General features: G+C 35.4%; 3 protein-coding genes and 1 non-coding gene across 4 annotated transcripts in view; 3 read left to right on the top strand and 1 right to left on the bottom strand.

Annotated features, from left to right (window-relative positions):
* LOC18036387 (asparagine synthetase [glutamine-hydrolyzing] 2) lies at positions 1 to 6,810 on the top strand. Its single transcript, XM_006428127.2, has 15 exons — positions 1 to 147; positions 627 to 765; positions 856 to 951; positions 1,105 to 1,246; positions 1,377 to 1,472; positions 1,908 to 2,002; positions 2,357 to 2,518; positions 3,518 to 3,598; positions 3,695 to 3,916; positions 4,002 to 4,136; positions 4,557 to 4,637; positions 4,811 to 4,897; positions 5,022 to 5,129; positions 5,831 to 6,118; positions 6,509 to 6,810. The coding sequence occupies exons 1-14, from the start codon at positions 68 to 70 to the stop codon at positions 6,020 to 6,022; spliced, it is 1,716 nt and encodes a 571-aa protein (XP_006428190.1). The 5' UTR covers positions 1 to 67; the 3' UTR covers positions 6,023 to 6,118; positions 6,509 to 6,810.
* A 552-nt stretch (positions 6,811 to 7,362) lies between these two features.
* On the bottom strand, positions 7,363 to 11,577 carry LOC18036379 (TLD domain-containing protein 2). Its single transcript, XM_006428126.2, has 8 exons — positions 10,968 to 11,577; positions 9,985 to 10,508; positions 9,795 to 9,867; positions 8,754 to 8,831; positions 8,608 to 8,671; positions 8,161 to 8,248; positions 7,950 to 8,034; positions 7,363 to 7,754 (listed from the first exon to the last, which is right to left on the bottom strand). The coding sequence occupies exons 1-8, from the start codon at positions 11,079 to 11,081 to the stop codon at positions 7,671 to 7,673; spliced, it is 1,110 nt and encodes a 369-aa protein (XP_006428189.1). The 5' UTR covers positions 11,082 to 11,577; the 3' UTR covers positions 7,363 to 7,670.
* Positions 11,578 to 11,597: 20 nt separating this feature from the next.
* Positions 11,598 to 11,670, top strand: TRNAR-ACG. The gene has a single exon. It is a non-coding gene; the product is annotated as a tRNA-Arg (tRNA).
* Positions 11,671 to 14,108: 2,438 nt separating this feature from the next.
* LOC18036164 (annexin D2) overlaps positions 14,109 to 15,865 on the top strand; it is a 2,521-nt gene continuing 764 nt past the window's right edge. Inside the window, exons 1-4 of the mRNA XM_006428125.2 lie at positions 14,109 to 14,227; positions 14,868 to 15,013; positions 15,127 to 15,345; positions 15,640 to 15,821. Coding sequence (XP_006428188.2) covers positions 14,152 to 14,227; positions 14,868 to 15,013; positions 15,127 to 15,345; positions 15,640 to 15,821 — 623 coding nt within the window. The 5' untranslated portion in view covers positions 14,109 to 14,151. The remainder of the gene's footprint in view (positions 14,228 to 14,867; positions 15,014 to 15,126; positions 15,346 to 15,639; positions 15,822 to 15,865) is intronic.

The following is a 15,865-nucleotide window of genomic DNA, read 5'->3' as shown; positions in this document are numbered from 1 at the left end:
GAAAAAGCCAATCCTGGTGATCCCAGCCTCCACTCTCATTTCTCATTTTTCGCGCTTTCCCGCCGCCATGTGTGGGATTCTCGCCGTGTTCGGCTGCATTGACAACTCTCAAGCAAAACGCTCCCGTATCATCGAGCTCTCCAGAAGGTATTTTCCTTCCTTGTTTCTCTCATTTCCCATCCAGTTTCTGCTCCAATGGCTCTGCTAGTACAAGCTCAATTGATGAGCTGAGGGTGGTGATATTTTGTCATTTCGTTGAATTAGAGGTGGTTCTCTGTAATTTTTCAGTTTTCTGACGAAAGTGAAGGTTCACAAATGTTTGATCCTGATTGTTTTTTGATTGCACTGTTTTACAGCTGTGAGGTAATATGCAGTTGTGTTCATTGGTTCATTTTATTAATTTTCATTTTTGCAAAACAATTTTTAGGATTGTATTCGAATACTGTTTCCTAAACACATCCATTCAAAAGTTTTTTAAGAAAAAAAAAAAAGAAGAAAAAGTTTATTGTCTGGCCTGTTTGATCTTCTTTGGTTATTTCATGATCAAATTGGTGTTGAATTTTGTAGTGATAAAACATTGTTGTTTCAATTGCTGTGATCACGATTTTACTGGTTTGAATGTGTAGGTTGCGGCACAGAGGTCCTGATTGGAGTGGCCTGCACTATCATGGGGATTGTTATCTAGCACACCAGCGATTGGCTATTGTAGACCCTACTTCTGGGGATCAGCCACTTTACAACGAAGACAAGACAGTTGTTGTCACGGTAACCAATTTATGCTTTCTGTTTGGATATGAAAATTTCAGTTCTTGAGCTTTCCAAATAGTTTGAGGATAATTGAGTCTTTTTTTTCAGGTGAATGGGGAGATTTATAACCACAAGCAACTTAGGGAACAACTAAAGAATCATCAGTTCCGAACTGGGAGTGACTGTGAAGTGATTGCCCACCTTGTAAGTTTATGAAACTGTGTGTGAGTCCTTGTCTCTGTTTTCTTTATTTCTTACATAGATCTCTAGGTCCATTTATTTGTATTTATCTTCAGCCGTCGTTTGGATGTTGAATTTACTTCTAATGTATTCAAATTTAACTACTTATTTTGCCAGTATGAAGAACATGGAGAAGAATTTGTTGACATGTTGGATGGCATGTTCTCTTTTGTTCTCCTCGACACCCGGGACAAAAGCTTCATTGCAGCTCGGGATGCTGTCGGTGTTACGCCACTATATATGGGCTGGGGTCTTGATGGTAATTAACTTTTTTTCTTTTTTTCTTTTTTATATCTGTTGATCACACTCTATAGTTGTACAGGAAGACAATTCGAGAGACCTATCTTGCATTTTCCCTTTAGATTTATTAATTGCTTATTGTACTGCAGGATCAATATGGTTTGCTTCAGAAATGAAAGCTTTGAGTGATGATTGTGAGCGATTCATTTCTTTCCCTCCAGGGCATATTTATTCTAGCAAACAAGGTTTGCAAATCTTTAGCTGGGAATCTTGAGAATTTTTAAGACTCTTTTCTTTCATGGACTGATTTTTGAGTCTTCTTATATCATGGTCATAACTGTTAAATTTATATTGAGTTTTTTGTGAGGAGAAATACTGTTGGTCTCATATTACCTAAGTAATATTACGGTAGTTACTGTGTCTTATGGGAATTGCGCAAGATTGAAAACTCACAGTAATTTTTAACTTGTAAAATTGTTACATGGTAAATTGAATGTGAGATGCACAGAAATATCTAACGAAAAGGAGAACATGAAAGGTTTCATTTTTTGGTATTGTTTAATGTTCTTTTTATAATCCTTAATGCTGTCTTAATTAATTCTCTACATTAGTTTTCTTGTAGTTTTTATGATGATACAAGCAACCCCTTCTGTACATGCTTTTGTTTGAAATGCTTGCAGGAGGAGTAAGAAGATGGTATAACCCACCATGGTACTCGGAGCAAATACCTTCAAATCCGTATGATCCCTTGGTTTTACGTAAGGCCTTTGAAAAGGTATGCTCCAGACTATCCTAAATGCTTGTCTAAATTCTTTTTTCCGCCCTCTGCATTTCGTATATTATCATTGACATTTTGAATCCATTTGGTGAGAGAAGGGCTAGGAGGAAAGTGGGACAGGAAAGTAAATAGAGAAGGGGATGTGGATATAATCTCAATGGGTCAAACAAAATGGATAGAGAGTTGGAAAGAAAAAGCATGTTGAGGAGATTTATCGACTATAATGACTAGCTTTTGTGGCTGATTTTATACATTGAAAAACCTGAAGTGAAACACTTAAATCGTTATTAAGATTTAGTATCTCTTGTTCAGATGATAACTGCTTCTTATTTTTATATTAATTCCTTGCAGGCTGTGGTTAAGAGACTTATGACGGATGTACCATTTGGTGTGCTTTTGTCTGGAGGACTGGACTCATCACTTGTTGCTGCTGTGGCATCCCGCTATTTAGCCGACTCAGAAGCTGCTTGCCAGTGGGGATCACAATTGCACTCCTTTTGCATCGGTTTGGAGGTCTGAATTCTTGCTTTCATGTGATGTTGTAATGTTTGCTCTTTCCTTCTATTAGTTTGATCATTCTTGTGCCAGGACAATACGACTGCATCAATATGCCTTTGCCGTTGGCATAGTTATCTGACTAATTCAGTGAAGCTATAGTTTATTCTTCCATTTCTTCCAATAAAGTATACACTATGTTTGCTGGCTTTGGTTTGTTGCAAATACTTTGATTTCTTCTACGCAATTAATTACTTTCAAACTGAACATTCAAGCATTTGCAGTTTCTGTGTGCTAAGCAAAGTGCTTAGAACTATTTTTACTACTACAGAGTGAAAATTGATTGATTCCCTGAATGCTCCTTTTCAACAAGGAGAATATACTGCTTGGCTTTATCAAGCTGGTGTTAGCTTTGATAGGTAAAATTAGTTACAAATTTCAGTTATGAATTGTGTGGTGGTGGTATTGTGACTTCTGACCTGGGAATAAGAAATTGTATAGTCAAATTGGTCCTCATGTGAAACTTGGAATTATCATGGAAACTGTGGTTTCCTAGTGCTTAACAGGGAGATGCCAAACTTCTACCATTTTGGCTAATTACTCAATAGTGAAAATTCTAGCAGAGTACTGGGTTATAAAATAGATATGATTTTACTCTTAGGGTTTCCAACCTCAGAGTTAAAACTTATTTGATGTTACATATACTAATGGCTAATGGCATTAAATATCAACATAAAAGCTGGCATCAAGAATATATAAATAATTTTGTAGACATCTACTAGTTAACCCTGTCAATAGATTGCTGTGTGTATTGATGTCTTAACATTTTACATGGGAATCTACAAAAAGAACCAAGTTTTGACATGAACCTTGATGCCTAAACTAGTATCCTACACTCATAAATATCATTGTCTATCAGAGTTGCTACAGTGTTTCCTGGTCTTGACTTGAACTATAAGTTTTACTCTTCTAGTTCTTATCTGGTCCGTTTGCTTCAATTCACATTTTGTTATTCAGGGATCCCCAGATTTAAAAGCCGCTAGAGAGGTAGCAGATTATCTTGGAACTCGTCACCATGAGTTTCACTTCACTGTCCAGGTGATCTTACGTTTTTATGCCAAAAAACAGGAAAGTAGAATCTACTTTATACGTCAGTACTTTAAGATCAAGGCTTACTTTTAATTTTCATTTCAGGAAGGAATAGATGCTCTTGAGGAAGTCATTTACCATATAGAAACATATGATGTGACCACTATTAGAGCTAGCACTCCAATGTTTCTTATGTCTCGAAAAATCAAATCTTTAGGAGTCAAAATGGTTATATCTGGGGAAGGTTCGGATGAAATCTTTGGAGGCTACCTGTATTTCCACAAGGCACCCAACAAGGAGGAATTTCACCAAGAAACATGTCGAAAGGTATTCCATGTAAATTTATTGTTATACTATTTGGCATTCTCCTGTTATTTTCAATGTTCTGATGGCTGCTTTGACAATTCAACAGATAAAAGCCCTTCATCTCTATGATTGCTTGAGAGCAAATAAGTCAACTTCTGCATGGGGTGTTGAAGCTCGTGTACCCTTTTTGGATAAAGAGTTTATCAACACTGCAATGAGTATAGATCCTGAATGGAAAATGGTGTGGGAATTCTCTTACATTGTGTTACACTTTATTCTTTGGCCTTTGGCTGTATAACATCTCAGTATATTATATAATATGAGTTAATATCTTATTTGAGGTATTGGCTTACCGCTGAACAGATATAGGAAGAGAGTTCAGTTCATTTTTCCCTAAAAAGAAAAACGTGGATGCAACTGCATGAGCAACATTTATTTTCTAGAATACTTCATGTAAACTTGGTTCTCCTTTTGCACTCAGTTTTCTGGTTTTACCTTCTTGTTGGCTTGCGGTGTCACTAGATGCATTGTGTATCTGGTCTTTATCTCACACTGTATCCTTTTACACATAAGCATGAGTTATTCCAATATTTGGTCCTTTTTTGATGATTTGTCAACAAATTGTTTATGATAGCAAGAGTTACTTGTCTTCTGATTGTAGGTCCGGCCTGATCTTGGAAGGATTGAGAAATGGATCTTACGGAATGCATTTGATGATGATAAGCAGCCATACTTGCCAAAGGTTTCCCACTTCTTGATTATGAACATGTTTTAAAGTAGAGTTAGTCAACTGCATTTAGTTTTTTTGCATGTGACAATTGTTTTCAGTCCATGTGAGAGTTTTTGTCAGGATATTTTGAGTATTTGAACTTTTTTGAATTTGTTCTTCCTTCTGCTTTTGTTTTCCTGGTAAAGCACATATTATACAGGCAGAAGGAACAGTTCAGTGATGGAGTTGGGTACAGCTGGATTGATGGCTTAAGGGATCATGCAAACAAACAGGTCTTGATTTTTTAAAAGAATTGCTCTTTTCTCGACTCTGTCTTGTTGCAGAGCACAAAAATCATAGAGGTTGAGATCAATATTCCCTGCATTGAACAGTTCTTGTTTGGATTGTCCTTGCCAGGTTACAGATGCAATGTTGGCCAATTCTAGCTTTGTTTACCCTGAAAATACTCCTACGACAAAAGAGGCATACTACTACAGAACTATCTTCGAGAAATTCTTTCCAAAGGTGTAATTTTGTGCCTTTTCCTTGTCAATCTTTTTCTTCTATTTTCTTTTGTTTTAAATTTTTAATTGAGGCAGATGATTCTATCACTTTATTTTGCTTTTCCCTTCCCTTCAGTTTGAGCTATTATGAATCTATCATGGTGGTGTAGGACGAGAAAGAGAAACGCTCATAGAACAAGAAGATTATTTGGTAGGATCGAAGCTAGGTTGATATCAATTGATGTGGGGAAAAGAAAAAGGTAGAGAGAGAGAGAGAGGAAACAGATATCAAAGTGAATAAAAGATAAAAGAAGAAAGAGAAGAATATAAACTAAGAAGAGTTAAGAGAAAAATATTGCAGGATTTTCTTATTTTTTCAATCTATTAATAATAAATGTTTAATGAGTCACTAATCACTGTATACCAAGAAAATATAGAGGCTGAAAAGAAATTAACCTTGTCTGCCCTCAAATGAGTAACTAAATCTGACTTAAGTTTTATCTTATGTCCTTGTAGATAAAATATTTCGAAACTAAATTAACCAGTCTTAGATTCTTACCATTGCATCACATGGCTAGCATTTCTGGCATACGTTCTGTTTACTAGTTTTCTGATATTCAAAAGAGCCCTATTTTGTCTGAAAATTCTGGCCACTTTTTTTTCCTGGCCGTTGGGTCTTTTGAATTTTCTTTCAACTTCAATTAATTTGCTATTTTTGGGTAGAATGCTGCAAGGGCAACAGTTCCTGGAGGTCCAAGTGTAGCATGCAGTACGGCAAAGGCAGTGGAATGGGATGCAGCATGGTCTAAAAATCCTGACCCATCTGGTCGTGCTGCCCTTGGTGTGCATGCAGCTGCATACGAGGAAGCTGTGGACACTAAGCCTGCAAATCCAGTAAATGGCCCTCTGCAGTAACTCCAAGAGTGTCTAGAGAAAACAGCAGCGGTTGTTTGATTGACTTCAAGCTTTCATCTGTGGCATGGTAGCAAGGGTTAATCACTTACTTTCAAGGTACTCAAAATTTGTTGGCTTTTAATCTACAGTTCGATATATCTTCATGAGTTTACTGTTATCAATTAGAGCTTCTGGTTGATTACGACTTGTGCAATCCCCAAGACATATGCATGCTTGTTGAAATACCATTAATGTGAAAGGCTTGTGTGGATAGGAAAAGGTTCAACAAAGACAAATTTCTCACGTGGATGGAAACATTGGTCCAGTTTTCTGTGTGTTAAATTTAATTAATAGAATTTGATAACTTAGTAGAGCTCTTTGATCGATTTGGCTTTAGTAGCATGTTGAGGAACTCTTAGTTCTGAAATCTTTAGCTGGTAATAATATTTAACTCTTACAATGCAATTACATTATGTAGTTCAGTGACTTATGTTTCTGATATGACAGATCATGTGGCATAGAGTCGTAGCGATAAACTTCTGCAGAATTACATCATCACCAGGGTTAAAGAGCTATTGTTATATATCCGTCTCCAATGCTTTTGTCTTATTGTTGGTGTTTTTGTAGACATTGTCTCTTCAGTTGTGTACGCTCCCATGTTTTCACTAGGTTCTCTTCTCCTGTTTTCACTAGGTTTCCTTCTCCTGTTTATCTATGAACGGTAATGAGTTGCACTTGTTGGATGAATTCATACCTTTTCTTCTTCGATTTATCCTTTATTTTGGTTCTTATAAAATCTGGTTGTTTTCTGTTTTTGAATTGATTATGATAAGTCACTATCTTAATGGAATGGGCTGGCTTCCCAACTCAGTTGGAAAATTTATAAATTTTCGTTACACTTCTATGTTTTCCGATGCCAATATGAATATCCCAAAGTTTATAGTAGTGTGTACGTAGTAAATCATAAGGCGCAAGGTACATGAACTATCAAGTGTGTTTGTATTATAGTCCGTCATTAACTTTTTCGGTTGTCATTTGACGTTAGTAGTTGCCTCATGTCATGCAGTTGACTGAAGGGCTCCATTAGAAATAATAATAATAAATAAAAAGGAAAAAGAACATGATATTCTTTAAATTCACGTAACCATAATGCTAGTTACTAAATGAAATACAATGCGATTCGATAATAAAAATATCTTTTTACCATATTGCTTTTTGGTCGGTTGGATGCCTAATGCCTTGCAACTGCAATTATATTATCAATTCACTTGCAAACTAAGCCATTAGCAATGTACAATACAAGATCACAAACTAGCTCCGGTTATTTTTAAAATGCTAATCCATCAACATTCAATATGTACTCAAAAGTGAGAACCGGCATTTTCCTTCGCATTGTACAATACAAGATCACAAACTAGCTCCAGTTGATTTTTCAATCCTTATCCACATCATTCAATATGTACTCAAAAAGTGAAAACTGGCATGCGAAACTGCGTAGGTGCTTTTCCTATGTACAGAAATTGACCTGTATGTACAAGTGAGTCACATGTGCAACAGAAACTTGGGGATTTTACGTCGTTAACTAGGTCAGAAAATGGCATGTTACAACTGCATTAAAGAAAGACCCATGACTGCATTTATGGGAATTTCTCATGCTTGAGAATGACATTCACCACCTGCAAATCCCAGGCATCTCTGTTCTGCTTAAAGCAAGGATGTCGTCGTACTTTGAACCATATACAAAACCCCACAACTGCAATATATGAGGAACTCTATGAGATCTTGGGACTAAAATCCATATAAATGCATCCAAGTTTCCGCACATAAATGACAGCATCAAATGTTCATATGTTATCTTAGTGTGTTATGTGTTGGTATCATAGAAAGCGTGAGAGAAAACCAACTATAGGTGGTAATATAATAATATTGGTAGAAGCTTTCTGCATACCTCAACTTCCTTTACTTCAAAATCTTCAGAGTATGCAAGACAAGGGTTTCCATATGTTTCTGAGACTGAGCTTGATCCATTCAATCTTAAACAAATATTGAACTGATTAGAAACAACATAATATTTTGAGTTTGGAAATGGAAATATTTTATTCAATATCATGCACAAATCATAAAACTAAGTTGCAAAGAAAATGAAATAGGAAACTCACAGATCACCATCCAAATACAATGCAAAGTGCCCACCCCCACCAACTGCTAGAAAGTCAGTGGAGCACAAAGTGAAATAGCGATTTGCACCTGCTCAAAATGCTTTAGTTAGTTCCCCATGTATTTACTTTGGAAGAAAAAGATCTTTCTTCCAATTATTGTTTAAACATGTCATGTTTAATTGTTAACAGATTATGTAATTTGTACATGATATACTATCATAAGCTAACCTACTTGCTACTGATTTTCCATCTTCGTTATTCCTGAAACAACATCTAGGTAAAAAGCTCATATGTTTACTGTACTCGAGTAACACATTCTTGCATAAGAATAGTGGACACAATCGTGATAGTACGGAACCCAAATCAGTTGCTCTTTTATCATGGAAAGAAATACCAATTTTCTGTAGGTAAAGCAATCAAGTCATATTATTTTAGAGACTGAAATACCTGTGGGACGGAATATAACTGGCTGGCCGGATGTATTTGTGAAAACAAATGTACTATTTGTTCCCTGTTCAAAGTCAAATGTTAAGTCCACGCATAAAAGTAAATACTCACTGAATCAACCCTATCAAACTATGAATGGGCCCCACCTGGTATTTCTTGTTAGTTGGTTTTAGGGGTGCCTCAACTAATCCACCAAATACTGCACCTTTGCGGTCTCCAACAACCTGGAAGAATATTAACACCATAATAAGTGGAGTAGTAGCGTCCCAAACTGTGTGCAAGCACGTATACAAAGCTCAACATTCACTTAAATGCCAAAAATCCAACCCTGGTACACTCCTAGAGTTTTACATGGTCAGTACTCATTAATCAAATTACTTCTAATGATTTACCTTGCATAGATAAAAATTGAAGACAGAAAATAAATGCACATTGTTCATTTTATTTTAAATATTTCAAGGTTAAACGGTACAAGAATTAAACCCCACAATTCCCAACACTTTAACTCAGGACCATGAGTTGATAGTTGAGAGTGGTGACACATAGCCACTTAAATACAAGGCCTCTCATCACATGGTTTAAACATGCAATAAAATAACACTCAGCATGGATATGATATTCTCATCGCTGTCAGCTACAAGCTATTTACTAACTTAACCATAAACAATAAGGTAGAGTTAATTGTAGAACAATGTAGTAGAGCTCATTGTACTTAATTAAGTATAAAAAAACTCTTTTTAATAAATATATTTCCCAATTAAAGTAACTTGCTTAATCAATTTCTACATTCTAGCGGAAGTAGAAAAGCAGTCTATGGTGTCCCGCAAGTTGCACATTGTACGTTATGATACTCATGATTCAATAGAGGACAAAGATATAGGATATGAAAGTTAGTCATCAAGTATGACTTTGGAAAAAAACTCCCATGTACATAAAGAGATATTAATAGTAGAACTCTTTTGAATTATAAACAGATTATTCCAATTCACAAATGTAATAAGGGACACCTCCGCAGGCAAACAAAGGGGAGGGGGTTTTGGTCAGTCTCAGATGCAGACACTTTTTGCAACACATGAAGAATTCCTCAAAGTAGTAAATGTACATAGACATAAACATTTGGTTTTGAGGTACAAAATGAAAAATGCATGCAAATAAATCTTCTCCAATAAAATTTAATTAACTATTACCAGCAAACTCAGTCCTGGCCAAAGCATGCTTCTTCTATACAATGTTGAAAGTGATATACCATGCCTCCATGTACTGCAAAAAAGACGTGAAGCAAGGATTTCTATTAATAATACTTAATAGCAGCCAGACAATAACTTACTTAAAGGCCCAAAATTTCAAGTCTACAAATAAAAACACGTGTTTCTCCACCTGTAGAGTAAAATCCATTTCCTCCCTTGAACAAGTCCAGGAAGCGAAGCATAAAGAGAGCTTCTTGTTTTCTCAGTCAGAAGCAATGAAGGTTCCGAAATTTCTGGAAGTTCTACTGAAGCCGCAGGTTCTTTCACGTTCTGCATGTGCCTCATCTCTAGTCCATCAAATTCAGGATCATTCTCATCATCAGTATTCGTGTCAGAATTAACTTTGCCATCCTGGTTTCGATAGCCACTGAGTCTGGCAGCATGGTAAAGAGCTTTAAGAGAACCTTTGCCCCTAGAAAATAAGCTTTTCTTTCTACCATTCTCTTTCATTGCGGAGTTAGATGGTGCATCACCAGTTTCTTCTTGAGAACCGATTTGCTCATCTGAATTTGAATTATGTCCAGATTCTGAAGATGATAACAGAGAGTAGAGGAATGCAGAAAAGGAAGACGTGTCGGGTCCATCAACTATATCCCCTGTATCCTCTTCAGTAATTGACCCCAGCTGGCCTCTCTTCGATTCACTCTCCTCTTCCTAAGAAAAACCAAAATCGCATATCATCGCAACGAGAACAGCTTAGTAGAGAGCTTAACTTAACATAATAGGATTCGATAATCATTCAGAAAACATTGAAACCAAATGCAACACACAAATTGAAACTTTTCATCTTAGAATCGAAACAGTGTGTCATGAACCCTCAAAAACCAAATCCCGATTCTAAAAAATGTGCACTTGCAAATTTCTAACAGCTCTTAGAAATAAACAAATAAATAAATAAATAAATCCCATAAGCAATTAAAACAGCACCACCAAATTAGCAAACAACCCATGATCATATTGTACAGAAATGTCAACCAATCATCAAAAGCTGCCAACTTTCCCAATAAAATCTTTTCGAAGTTCCATCAAATTATAATAAACCCAAAAGGAAAAAAAAGATCAAAACTTACAAATTGTTTGGAATAAAGAAAAGAGATATGTAAAGAGACTTACATGAGGTGGGGGAGGCGGCTTGGAGGGCTTATCAGAGATAGGGTTGAGCAATACAGTGGTGAGATCGGATACAAAGTGCACAGCTTTGCTCCTCAAAGACTTTTGCTTTCCCATTTGTCTGTATGGCTGGCTGGCTTCTATTTATTTACTTGATGATAAAAAGGTATTTTTATTCTTCCTTGATCCTGGGATAATGAGTTGCAGTAATGTGAGATGATGATTCTAGATTCTAAAATTCCATTTGCGCTGCCACTAATGGGGTTCTCTTTCCCTTTTTCGGCTCATGCTTGCTGAAGCTGACAGCCATGAATGGATTGATGATACCGGCAGCTTTCTTCTATTCTAGCAATCATTTTAGGTGGGCAGAGAGAGAGAAGGCAAAAAGGGCATTTGATATTACTTCAAACTTACTCTGATCTCGCCGCTACCAACTGAAACTGATTTGAAGAAGACGTTAACAATATTTTCGGTTTGTTTTTGGGGCAATTGGGTTTGTACATGCCTACGCAACCAACACCAAACGAAAGGTTAAGAATGGGGGCCGAGCTGAGACTCGGTCTAGGTTGACTCAGACAGACTCAACTCGATCACAGCATATTAAAAAAAAACATGCATCCTTCAACATTAAAGGACTCCATGGCCCAATGGATAAGGCGCTGGTCTACGGAACCAGAGATTCTGGGTTCGATCCCCAGTGGAGTCGAGTCTTTCCGATTTTTGCTTTTAATCCATGAATTTTGGATTGGGCCTGTTCGTTTTCTAATGGTCAGGGCTTCTTATTTTCAGATCCTTTAACGAAGTTAGTCGTTTTCTGGCAAATGATAATGGCCAATGATTTATTGACATTTGGCATTCATTTTGCCCTTTCATTTGAAGAATGAGGCTTGTCATGCTTCTGCTTTACACTCTAGGCTCCAGCTAGAATGGAAAATGACTACTTTCTTATTTATGGAATCTGCATGAACCTTCAACTTTGTTAATTGTTAGTTAGGCCCGTGATGGCCCATATTATTTATAAATCCGATATCCCTTCATTTTGATTCTGAAATGAGCTAAGCTAGTAGAAGAAATTTCTTATACATCAAAGGCTTTAACTTTGATTGTGTCTGCTTTTTTTTTGTTATCATCAACAATTATTTTATTAGAATCCTCGAGTTTGTCAAGGTATCAACTAAGTGGTATAAGAATATCAAACTCTGTTGATGTTTCTTTATCTTTAATTAACACATGAATAAACTATTATACACCAAATCATGAACCAAAAAGCTCTTTTAATTTTTTTTGTCTTTAGAAAGTTTGATGAAGATGATGAAACGAAAAATGGAATGAAAAAAATGTGCATTGCATGTGTTAATGGATAAATATGTATGAAGAGGGAGGTTGGATTTTTCGGTCCGTTTTGACTATAAAAAAATAGAAAATTATGAGTATGTTTATTTGAATTTGTTAAATTAGATTAAATGTTGGGCTATTTTCGAAATTTTCCTAAATATGTTTGGTAGAATCATTTGCTACAAATATTTATCAATCTTATCTCTTACAGAAAAAAAAAAAAAACAAACATGTTTGTCAATTTATGAGTTAAGGCGAATTAAACTGTCATGATATTGATTGATAATGAGCGATAATTAAACTGCTGACTTTTATTATTATTATTATTGATTATTATTATTATTGATTATTGACAAAACGGAAAATAGATTTCACCATTAAATCATCCATTCAATCTAATCATAAAAACCAAACGTTTGTAAGGAAAAAAAAAGATTAAATAATAAATAATATGATTAATTTCATAACCACCAAAAATATTTAATTCTGAGACCATTAAAAGATGTTTATGGTCAAATAAATGAGATATTAATTATTGAAATATTTTAAAAACTATAAATACAGTCTTCAGATGTTCTTCCCCCAGCAGGCCAGCACATTGTTTTTAAATTGTAAAATTACAGAATTTAAAATTTTTATTATGGACAAGACGGTCGCAACGGGCAAGTTATCCGATAAAATTTTTTAATTGATTTTTGTTTTTCTCTCATCGATAATTATCAGAATCACTATCATTATCTGTTACAAAATTATTTGCTATGGTTCTTATTTTATTAGCCATGTGATTCACGTGTCAAGTGTGTAAAGTGTGTGAAACGAGGTCTTTGTCAAAACTTTAAGACAAAAAGGGGCAAAAAAGAAAATTTGCAGGAGTTGTTGACCTGCTGTTTGCATTAATCACCACGTGGCATTATCTTCGTCATATAAAACTTAAAAAGGAGGTTCCATTTTAAGAATGTCTTGCCTTCCCACGTAGCCTTGCCTTAGTAACATCAATCTTTTCAACGTGACCCCCATCTTATTATAATCTTATTAATTTAATTAAAAGGATTAATTAATTAAATTAATGGTAATTACCTACAATTCCCTATGCTTTAAAAATTTATAATTGTTGACAAATACATGTATAACTTAAACAAATGTACCCTTATTCATTTGTTTGTTATACATTTTTTAATTTTACTACGGTGATGTATTTGTTAAATCATATATAAATAAAAGTATATCTAAATATACTTTTATTTATAGAATTTTATGACGGCATGTATTTATTAAATCATGAGTGATGATACAACCACAAACTCTTGTATAAATTTATTTTGTACGAACTGATGTGTCATCAATTCATTGATTGAATGAAATATAAAATAATAAAAATAAATCATGTGAGTCAAGAGATATTTAATTTAACCGATTTTATTATGCTACATCAGTTTGTACAAAAAATTATAACTATATCATTACTCTTAAAGCATATATAAATAAAAGTACATCTAAATATATGCATATCACTTTTTGATTATGCATTTACAATGTTGTATTTTTTATAAACAAAAATTATTTTTTTCAGCCAAACAACATATTCGGTATTTTTATTACCAGAAAATACCAAAAATTTCAAATTGTTTATATTTTTAACGAAACGTTGTAGGTACCATGTACATGTAGGGACTTTTTCTAAAATGATTACAAATTATATCATGAGTTATGATTATCTCACAAATAAGGGACCTGGATGCTATTTACGTCAGGTGAAAATTGACACATGCCTATAAATGAGCTCGCCACAGTCACCTGTATCTTCACTGCCTCGTCATTTTCTATTTTACAAAAACGCTGAAACAAATCGACAATGGCGACCCTTAAAGTGCCAACCCAGACCCCTTCTGCTGCTGAGGATGCTGAGCAACTCCACAAAGCCTTCCAAGGTCTTTTTTTTTTTTTTCATTCATATTTTGTGTTGGATTCGATGTTACATTAGGTTGACGTCATTACTTTTATCATCTATGTTTCATCCGATCTGTTTGTTATTACAACGTTTCATCCGATCTGTTTGTTATTACAACGTTCGGTGTCATTTGTCTTTGGTGTTTTTGTTCTTGAACCGATGTTGTTGATGAACTTTTGAGTGAATCTTAGACGATGTGAACGATGATCGACTGCCATTTCACGTGTTGTAAAATGATCTTGATCAAGTTCTTGTTTTTGACCCTTTTGGAGTCATCAAGAAAGAGCTAATAAAAATTTTACAGGGTGATCATTTGGGGATTATGTAGTGTTTGATCGGTTAGTATGAAGATCTATTACCTATATATCTCATAGATGGTGTAGGTCCCTCCCTTTGTTATTTTGATTGTACTAACCAATTAAAGATCAAAATTTTCAGTGTCATCACATGAACTTATTGCCTCGATATAAGGATTTGAGTCTCTGTTTGTATCTTGGTTGTAATGGCTTTTTCTATTGGAAGACTGAGAACTACTATTTAGCACAAAAAATGCTGGTTGCCTGCGAAGTGTTGTTTGTGTGTCAAGCAATTGATTGCTTTCTTTAATGGTATGTTTGCAGGATGGGGCACGAATGAGGCCCTCATTATATCTGTCTTGGCTCACAGAAATGCAGCTCAGCGCAAGTTGATTCGAGAAATCTACAACGAAACTTATGGGGAAGACCTTCTTAAAGCACTGGACAAAGAACTTTCAAGTGACTTTGAGGTAACATTATGATTTAGCAAAAATGACTGTTAAAAAAATCTTATTGTTGTTCTCCAATAGCTTAGTTTGCATTCTCTGCTAACAATTGTTTCCGGTTGGCTTGCGCTGGGCAGAGATCTGTACTGCTATGGACATTGACTCCTGCTGAGCGTGATGCTTATTTGGCAAATGAAGCGACAAAGAGATTGACTTCAAGCAACTGGGTTCTCATGGAAATTGCCTGTACTAGATCTTCAAGAGACCTATTTGCTGCAAAGCAGGCCTACCATGCTCGTTACAAGAAATCCCTAGAGGAAGATGTTGCATATCACACATCTGGGGACTTCCGCAAGGTACATCCTTCAGCCTCAAAGTCACTGGTTAATTAGATTTTCCCCTAATCAAAATTTCAATTTTCTTTGCCCTGGTGATAATTGTTGAATTACATAGCTATTGGTATCTTAAGCACATTTGAATACAGAAGTTTGAAGTTTTCTCTGTTCCCTAGTTATATTAGTCGGCATAAAATGCTTTTTGAAGGAAACCAGCGGCAGCAACCACAAAACATAGAACAATTAGTTTCTTTTCTAATAAATGCAATCCATGAAATGGTAGATTATTGTATACTAAACATAGATACCTTGCAGCTTTTGGTTCCTCTTGTGAGCACATTTCGATATGATGGAGGAGATGTGAACATGATGTTGGCAAGAACTGAGGCTAAGATTATCCGTGACAAGATTTCAGACAAGGATTATGCTCATGAGGAGCTTATCAGGATTCTGACTACAAGGAGCAAGGCACAGATAAATGCGACCCTCAATCACTCGTTAACGACTTTTGTGACGATAGCGAACTCCGGCCTTGAGAATA

This window comes from Citrus clementina, unplaced genomic scaffold (genome assembly GCF_000493195.1).
Source record: "Citrus clementina cultivar Clemenules unplaced genomic scaffold, Citrus_clementina_v1.0 scaffold_7, whole genome shotgun sequence".
NCBI classification, from domain to species: domain Eukaryota; kingdom Viridiplantae; phylum Streptophyta; class Magnoliopsida; order Sapindales; family Rutaceae; genus Citrus; species Citrus x clementina.
The sequence above is the reverse complement of the archived record's forward strand: the minus strand, read 5'-3'. Positions and strand labels throughout refer to the sequence as shown.

Bases quoted from the DNA above. Each gene is read 5' to 3' on its own strand.
- LOC18036379 (XM_006428126.2), bottom strand. From the start codon at position 11,081: ATGGGAAAGCAAAAGTCTTTGAGGAGCAAAGCTGTGCACTTTGTATCC. The intron at 10,509-10,967 runs GTAAGTCTCTTT...GGTTTTTCTTAG, and splicing joins AGCCGCCTCCCCCACCTCAT to GAAGAGGAGAGTGAATCGAA. The intron at 8,249-8,607 runs GTATTTCAGTCT...CATTTTGAGCAG, and splicing joins AGTTATATTCCGTCCCACAG to GTGCAAATCGCTATTTCACT.
- LOC18036387 (XM_006428127.2), top strand. From the start codon at position 68: ATGTGTGGGATTCTCGCCGTGTTCGGCTGCATTGACAACTCTCAAGCA. The intron at 952-1,104 runs GTAAGTTTATGA...TTATTTTGCCAG, and splicing joins GTGAAGTGATTGCCCACCTT to TATGAAGAACATGGAGAAGA. The intron at 5,130-5,830 runs GTGTAATTTTGT...ATTTTTGGGTAG, and splicing joins TCGAGAAATTCTTTCCAAAG to AATGCTGCAAGGGCAACAGT.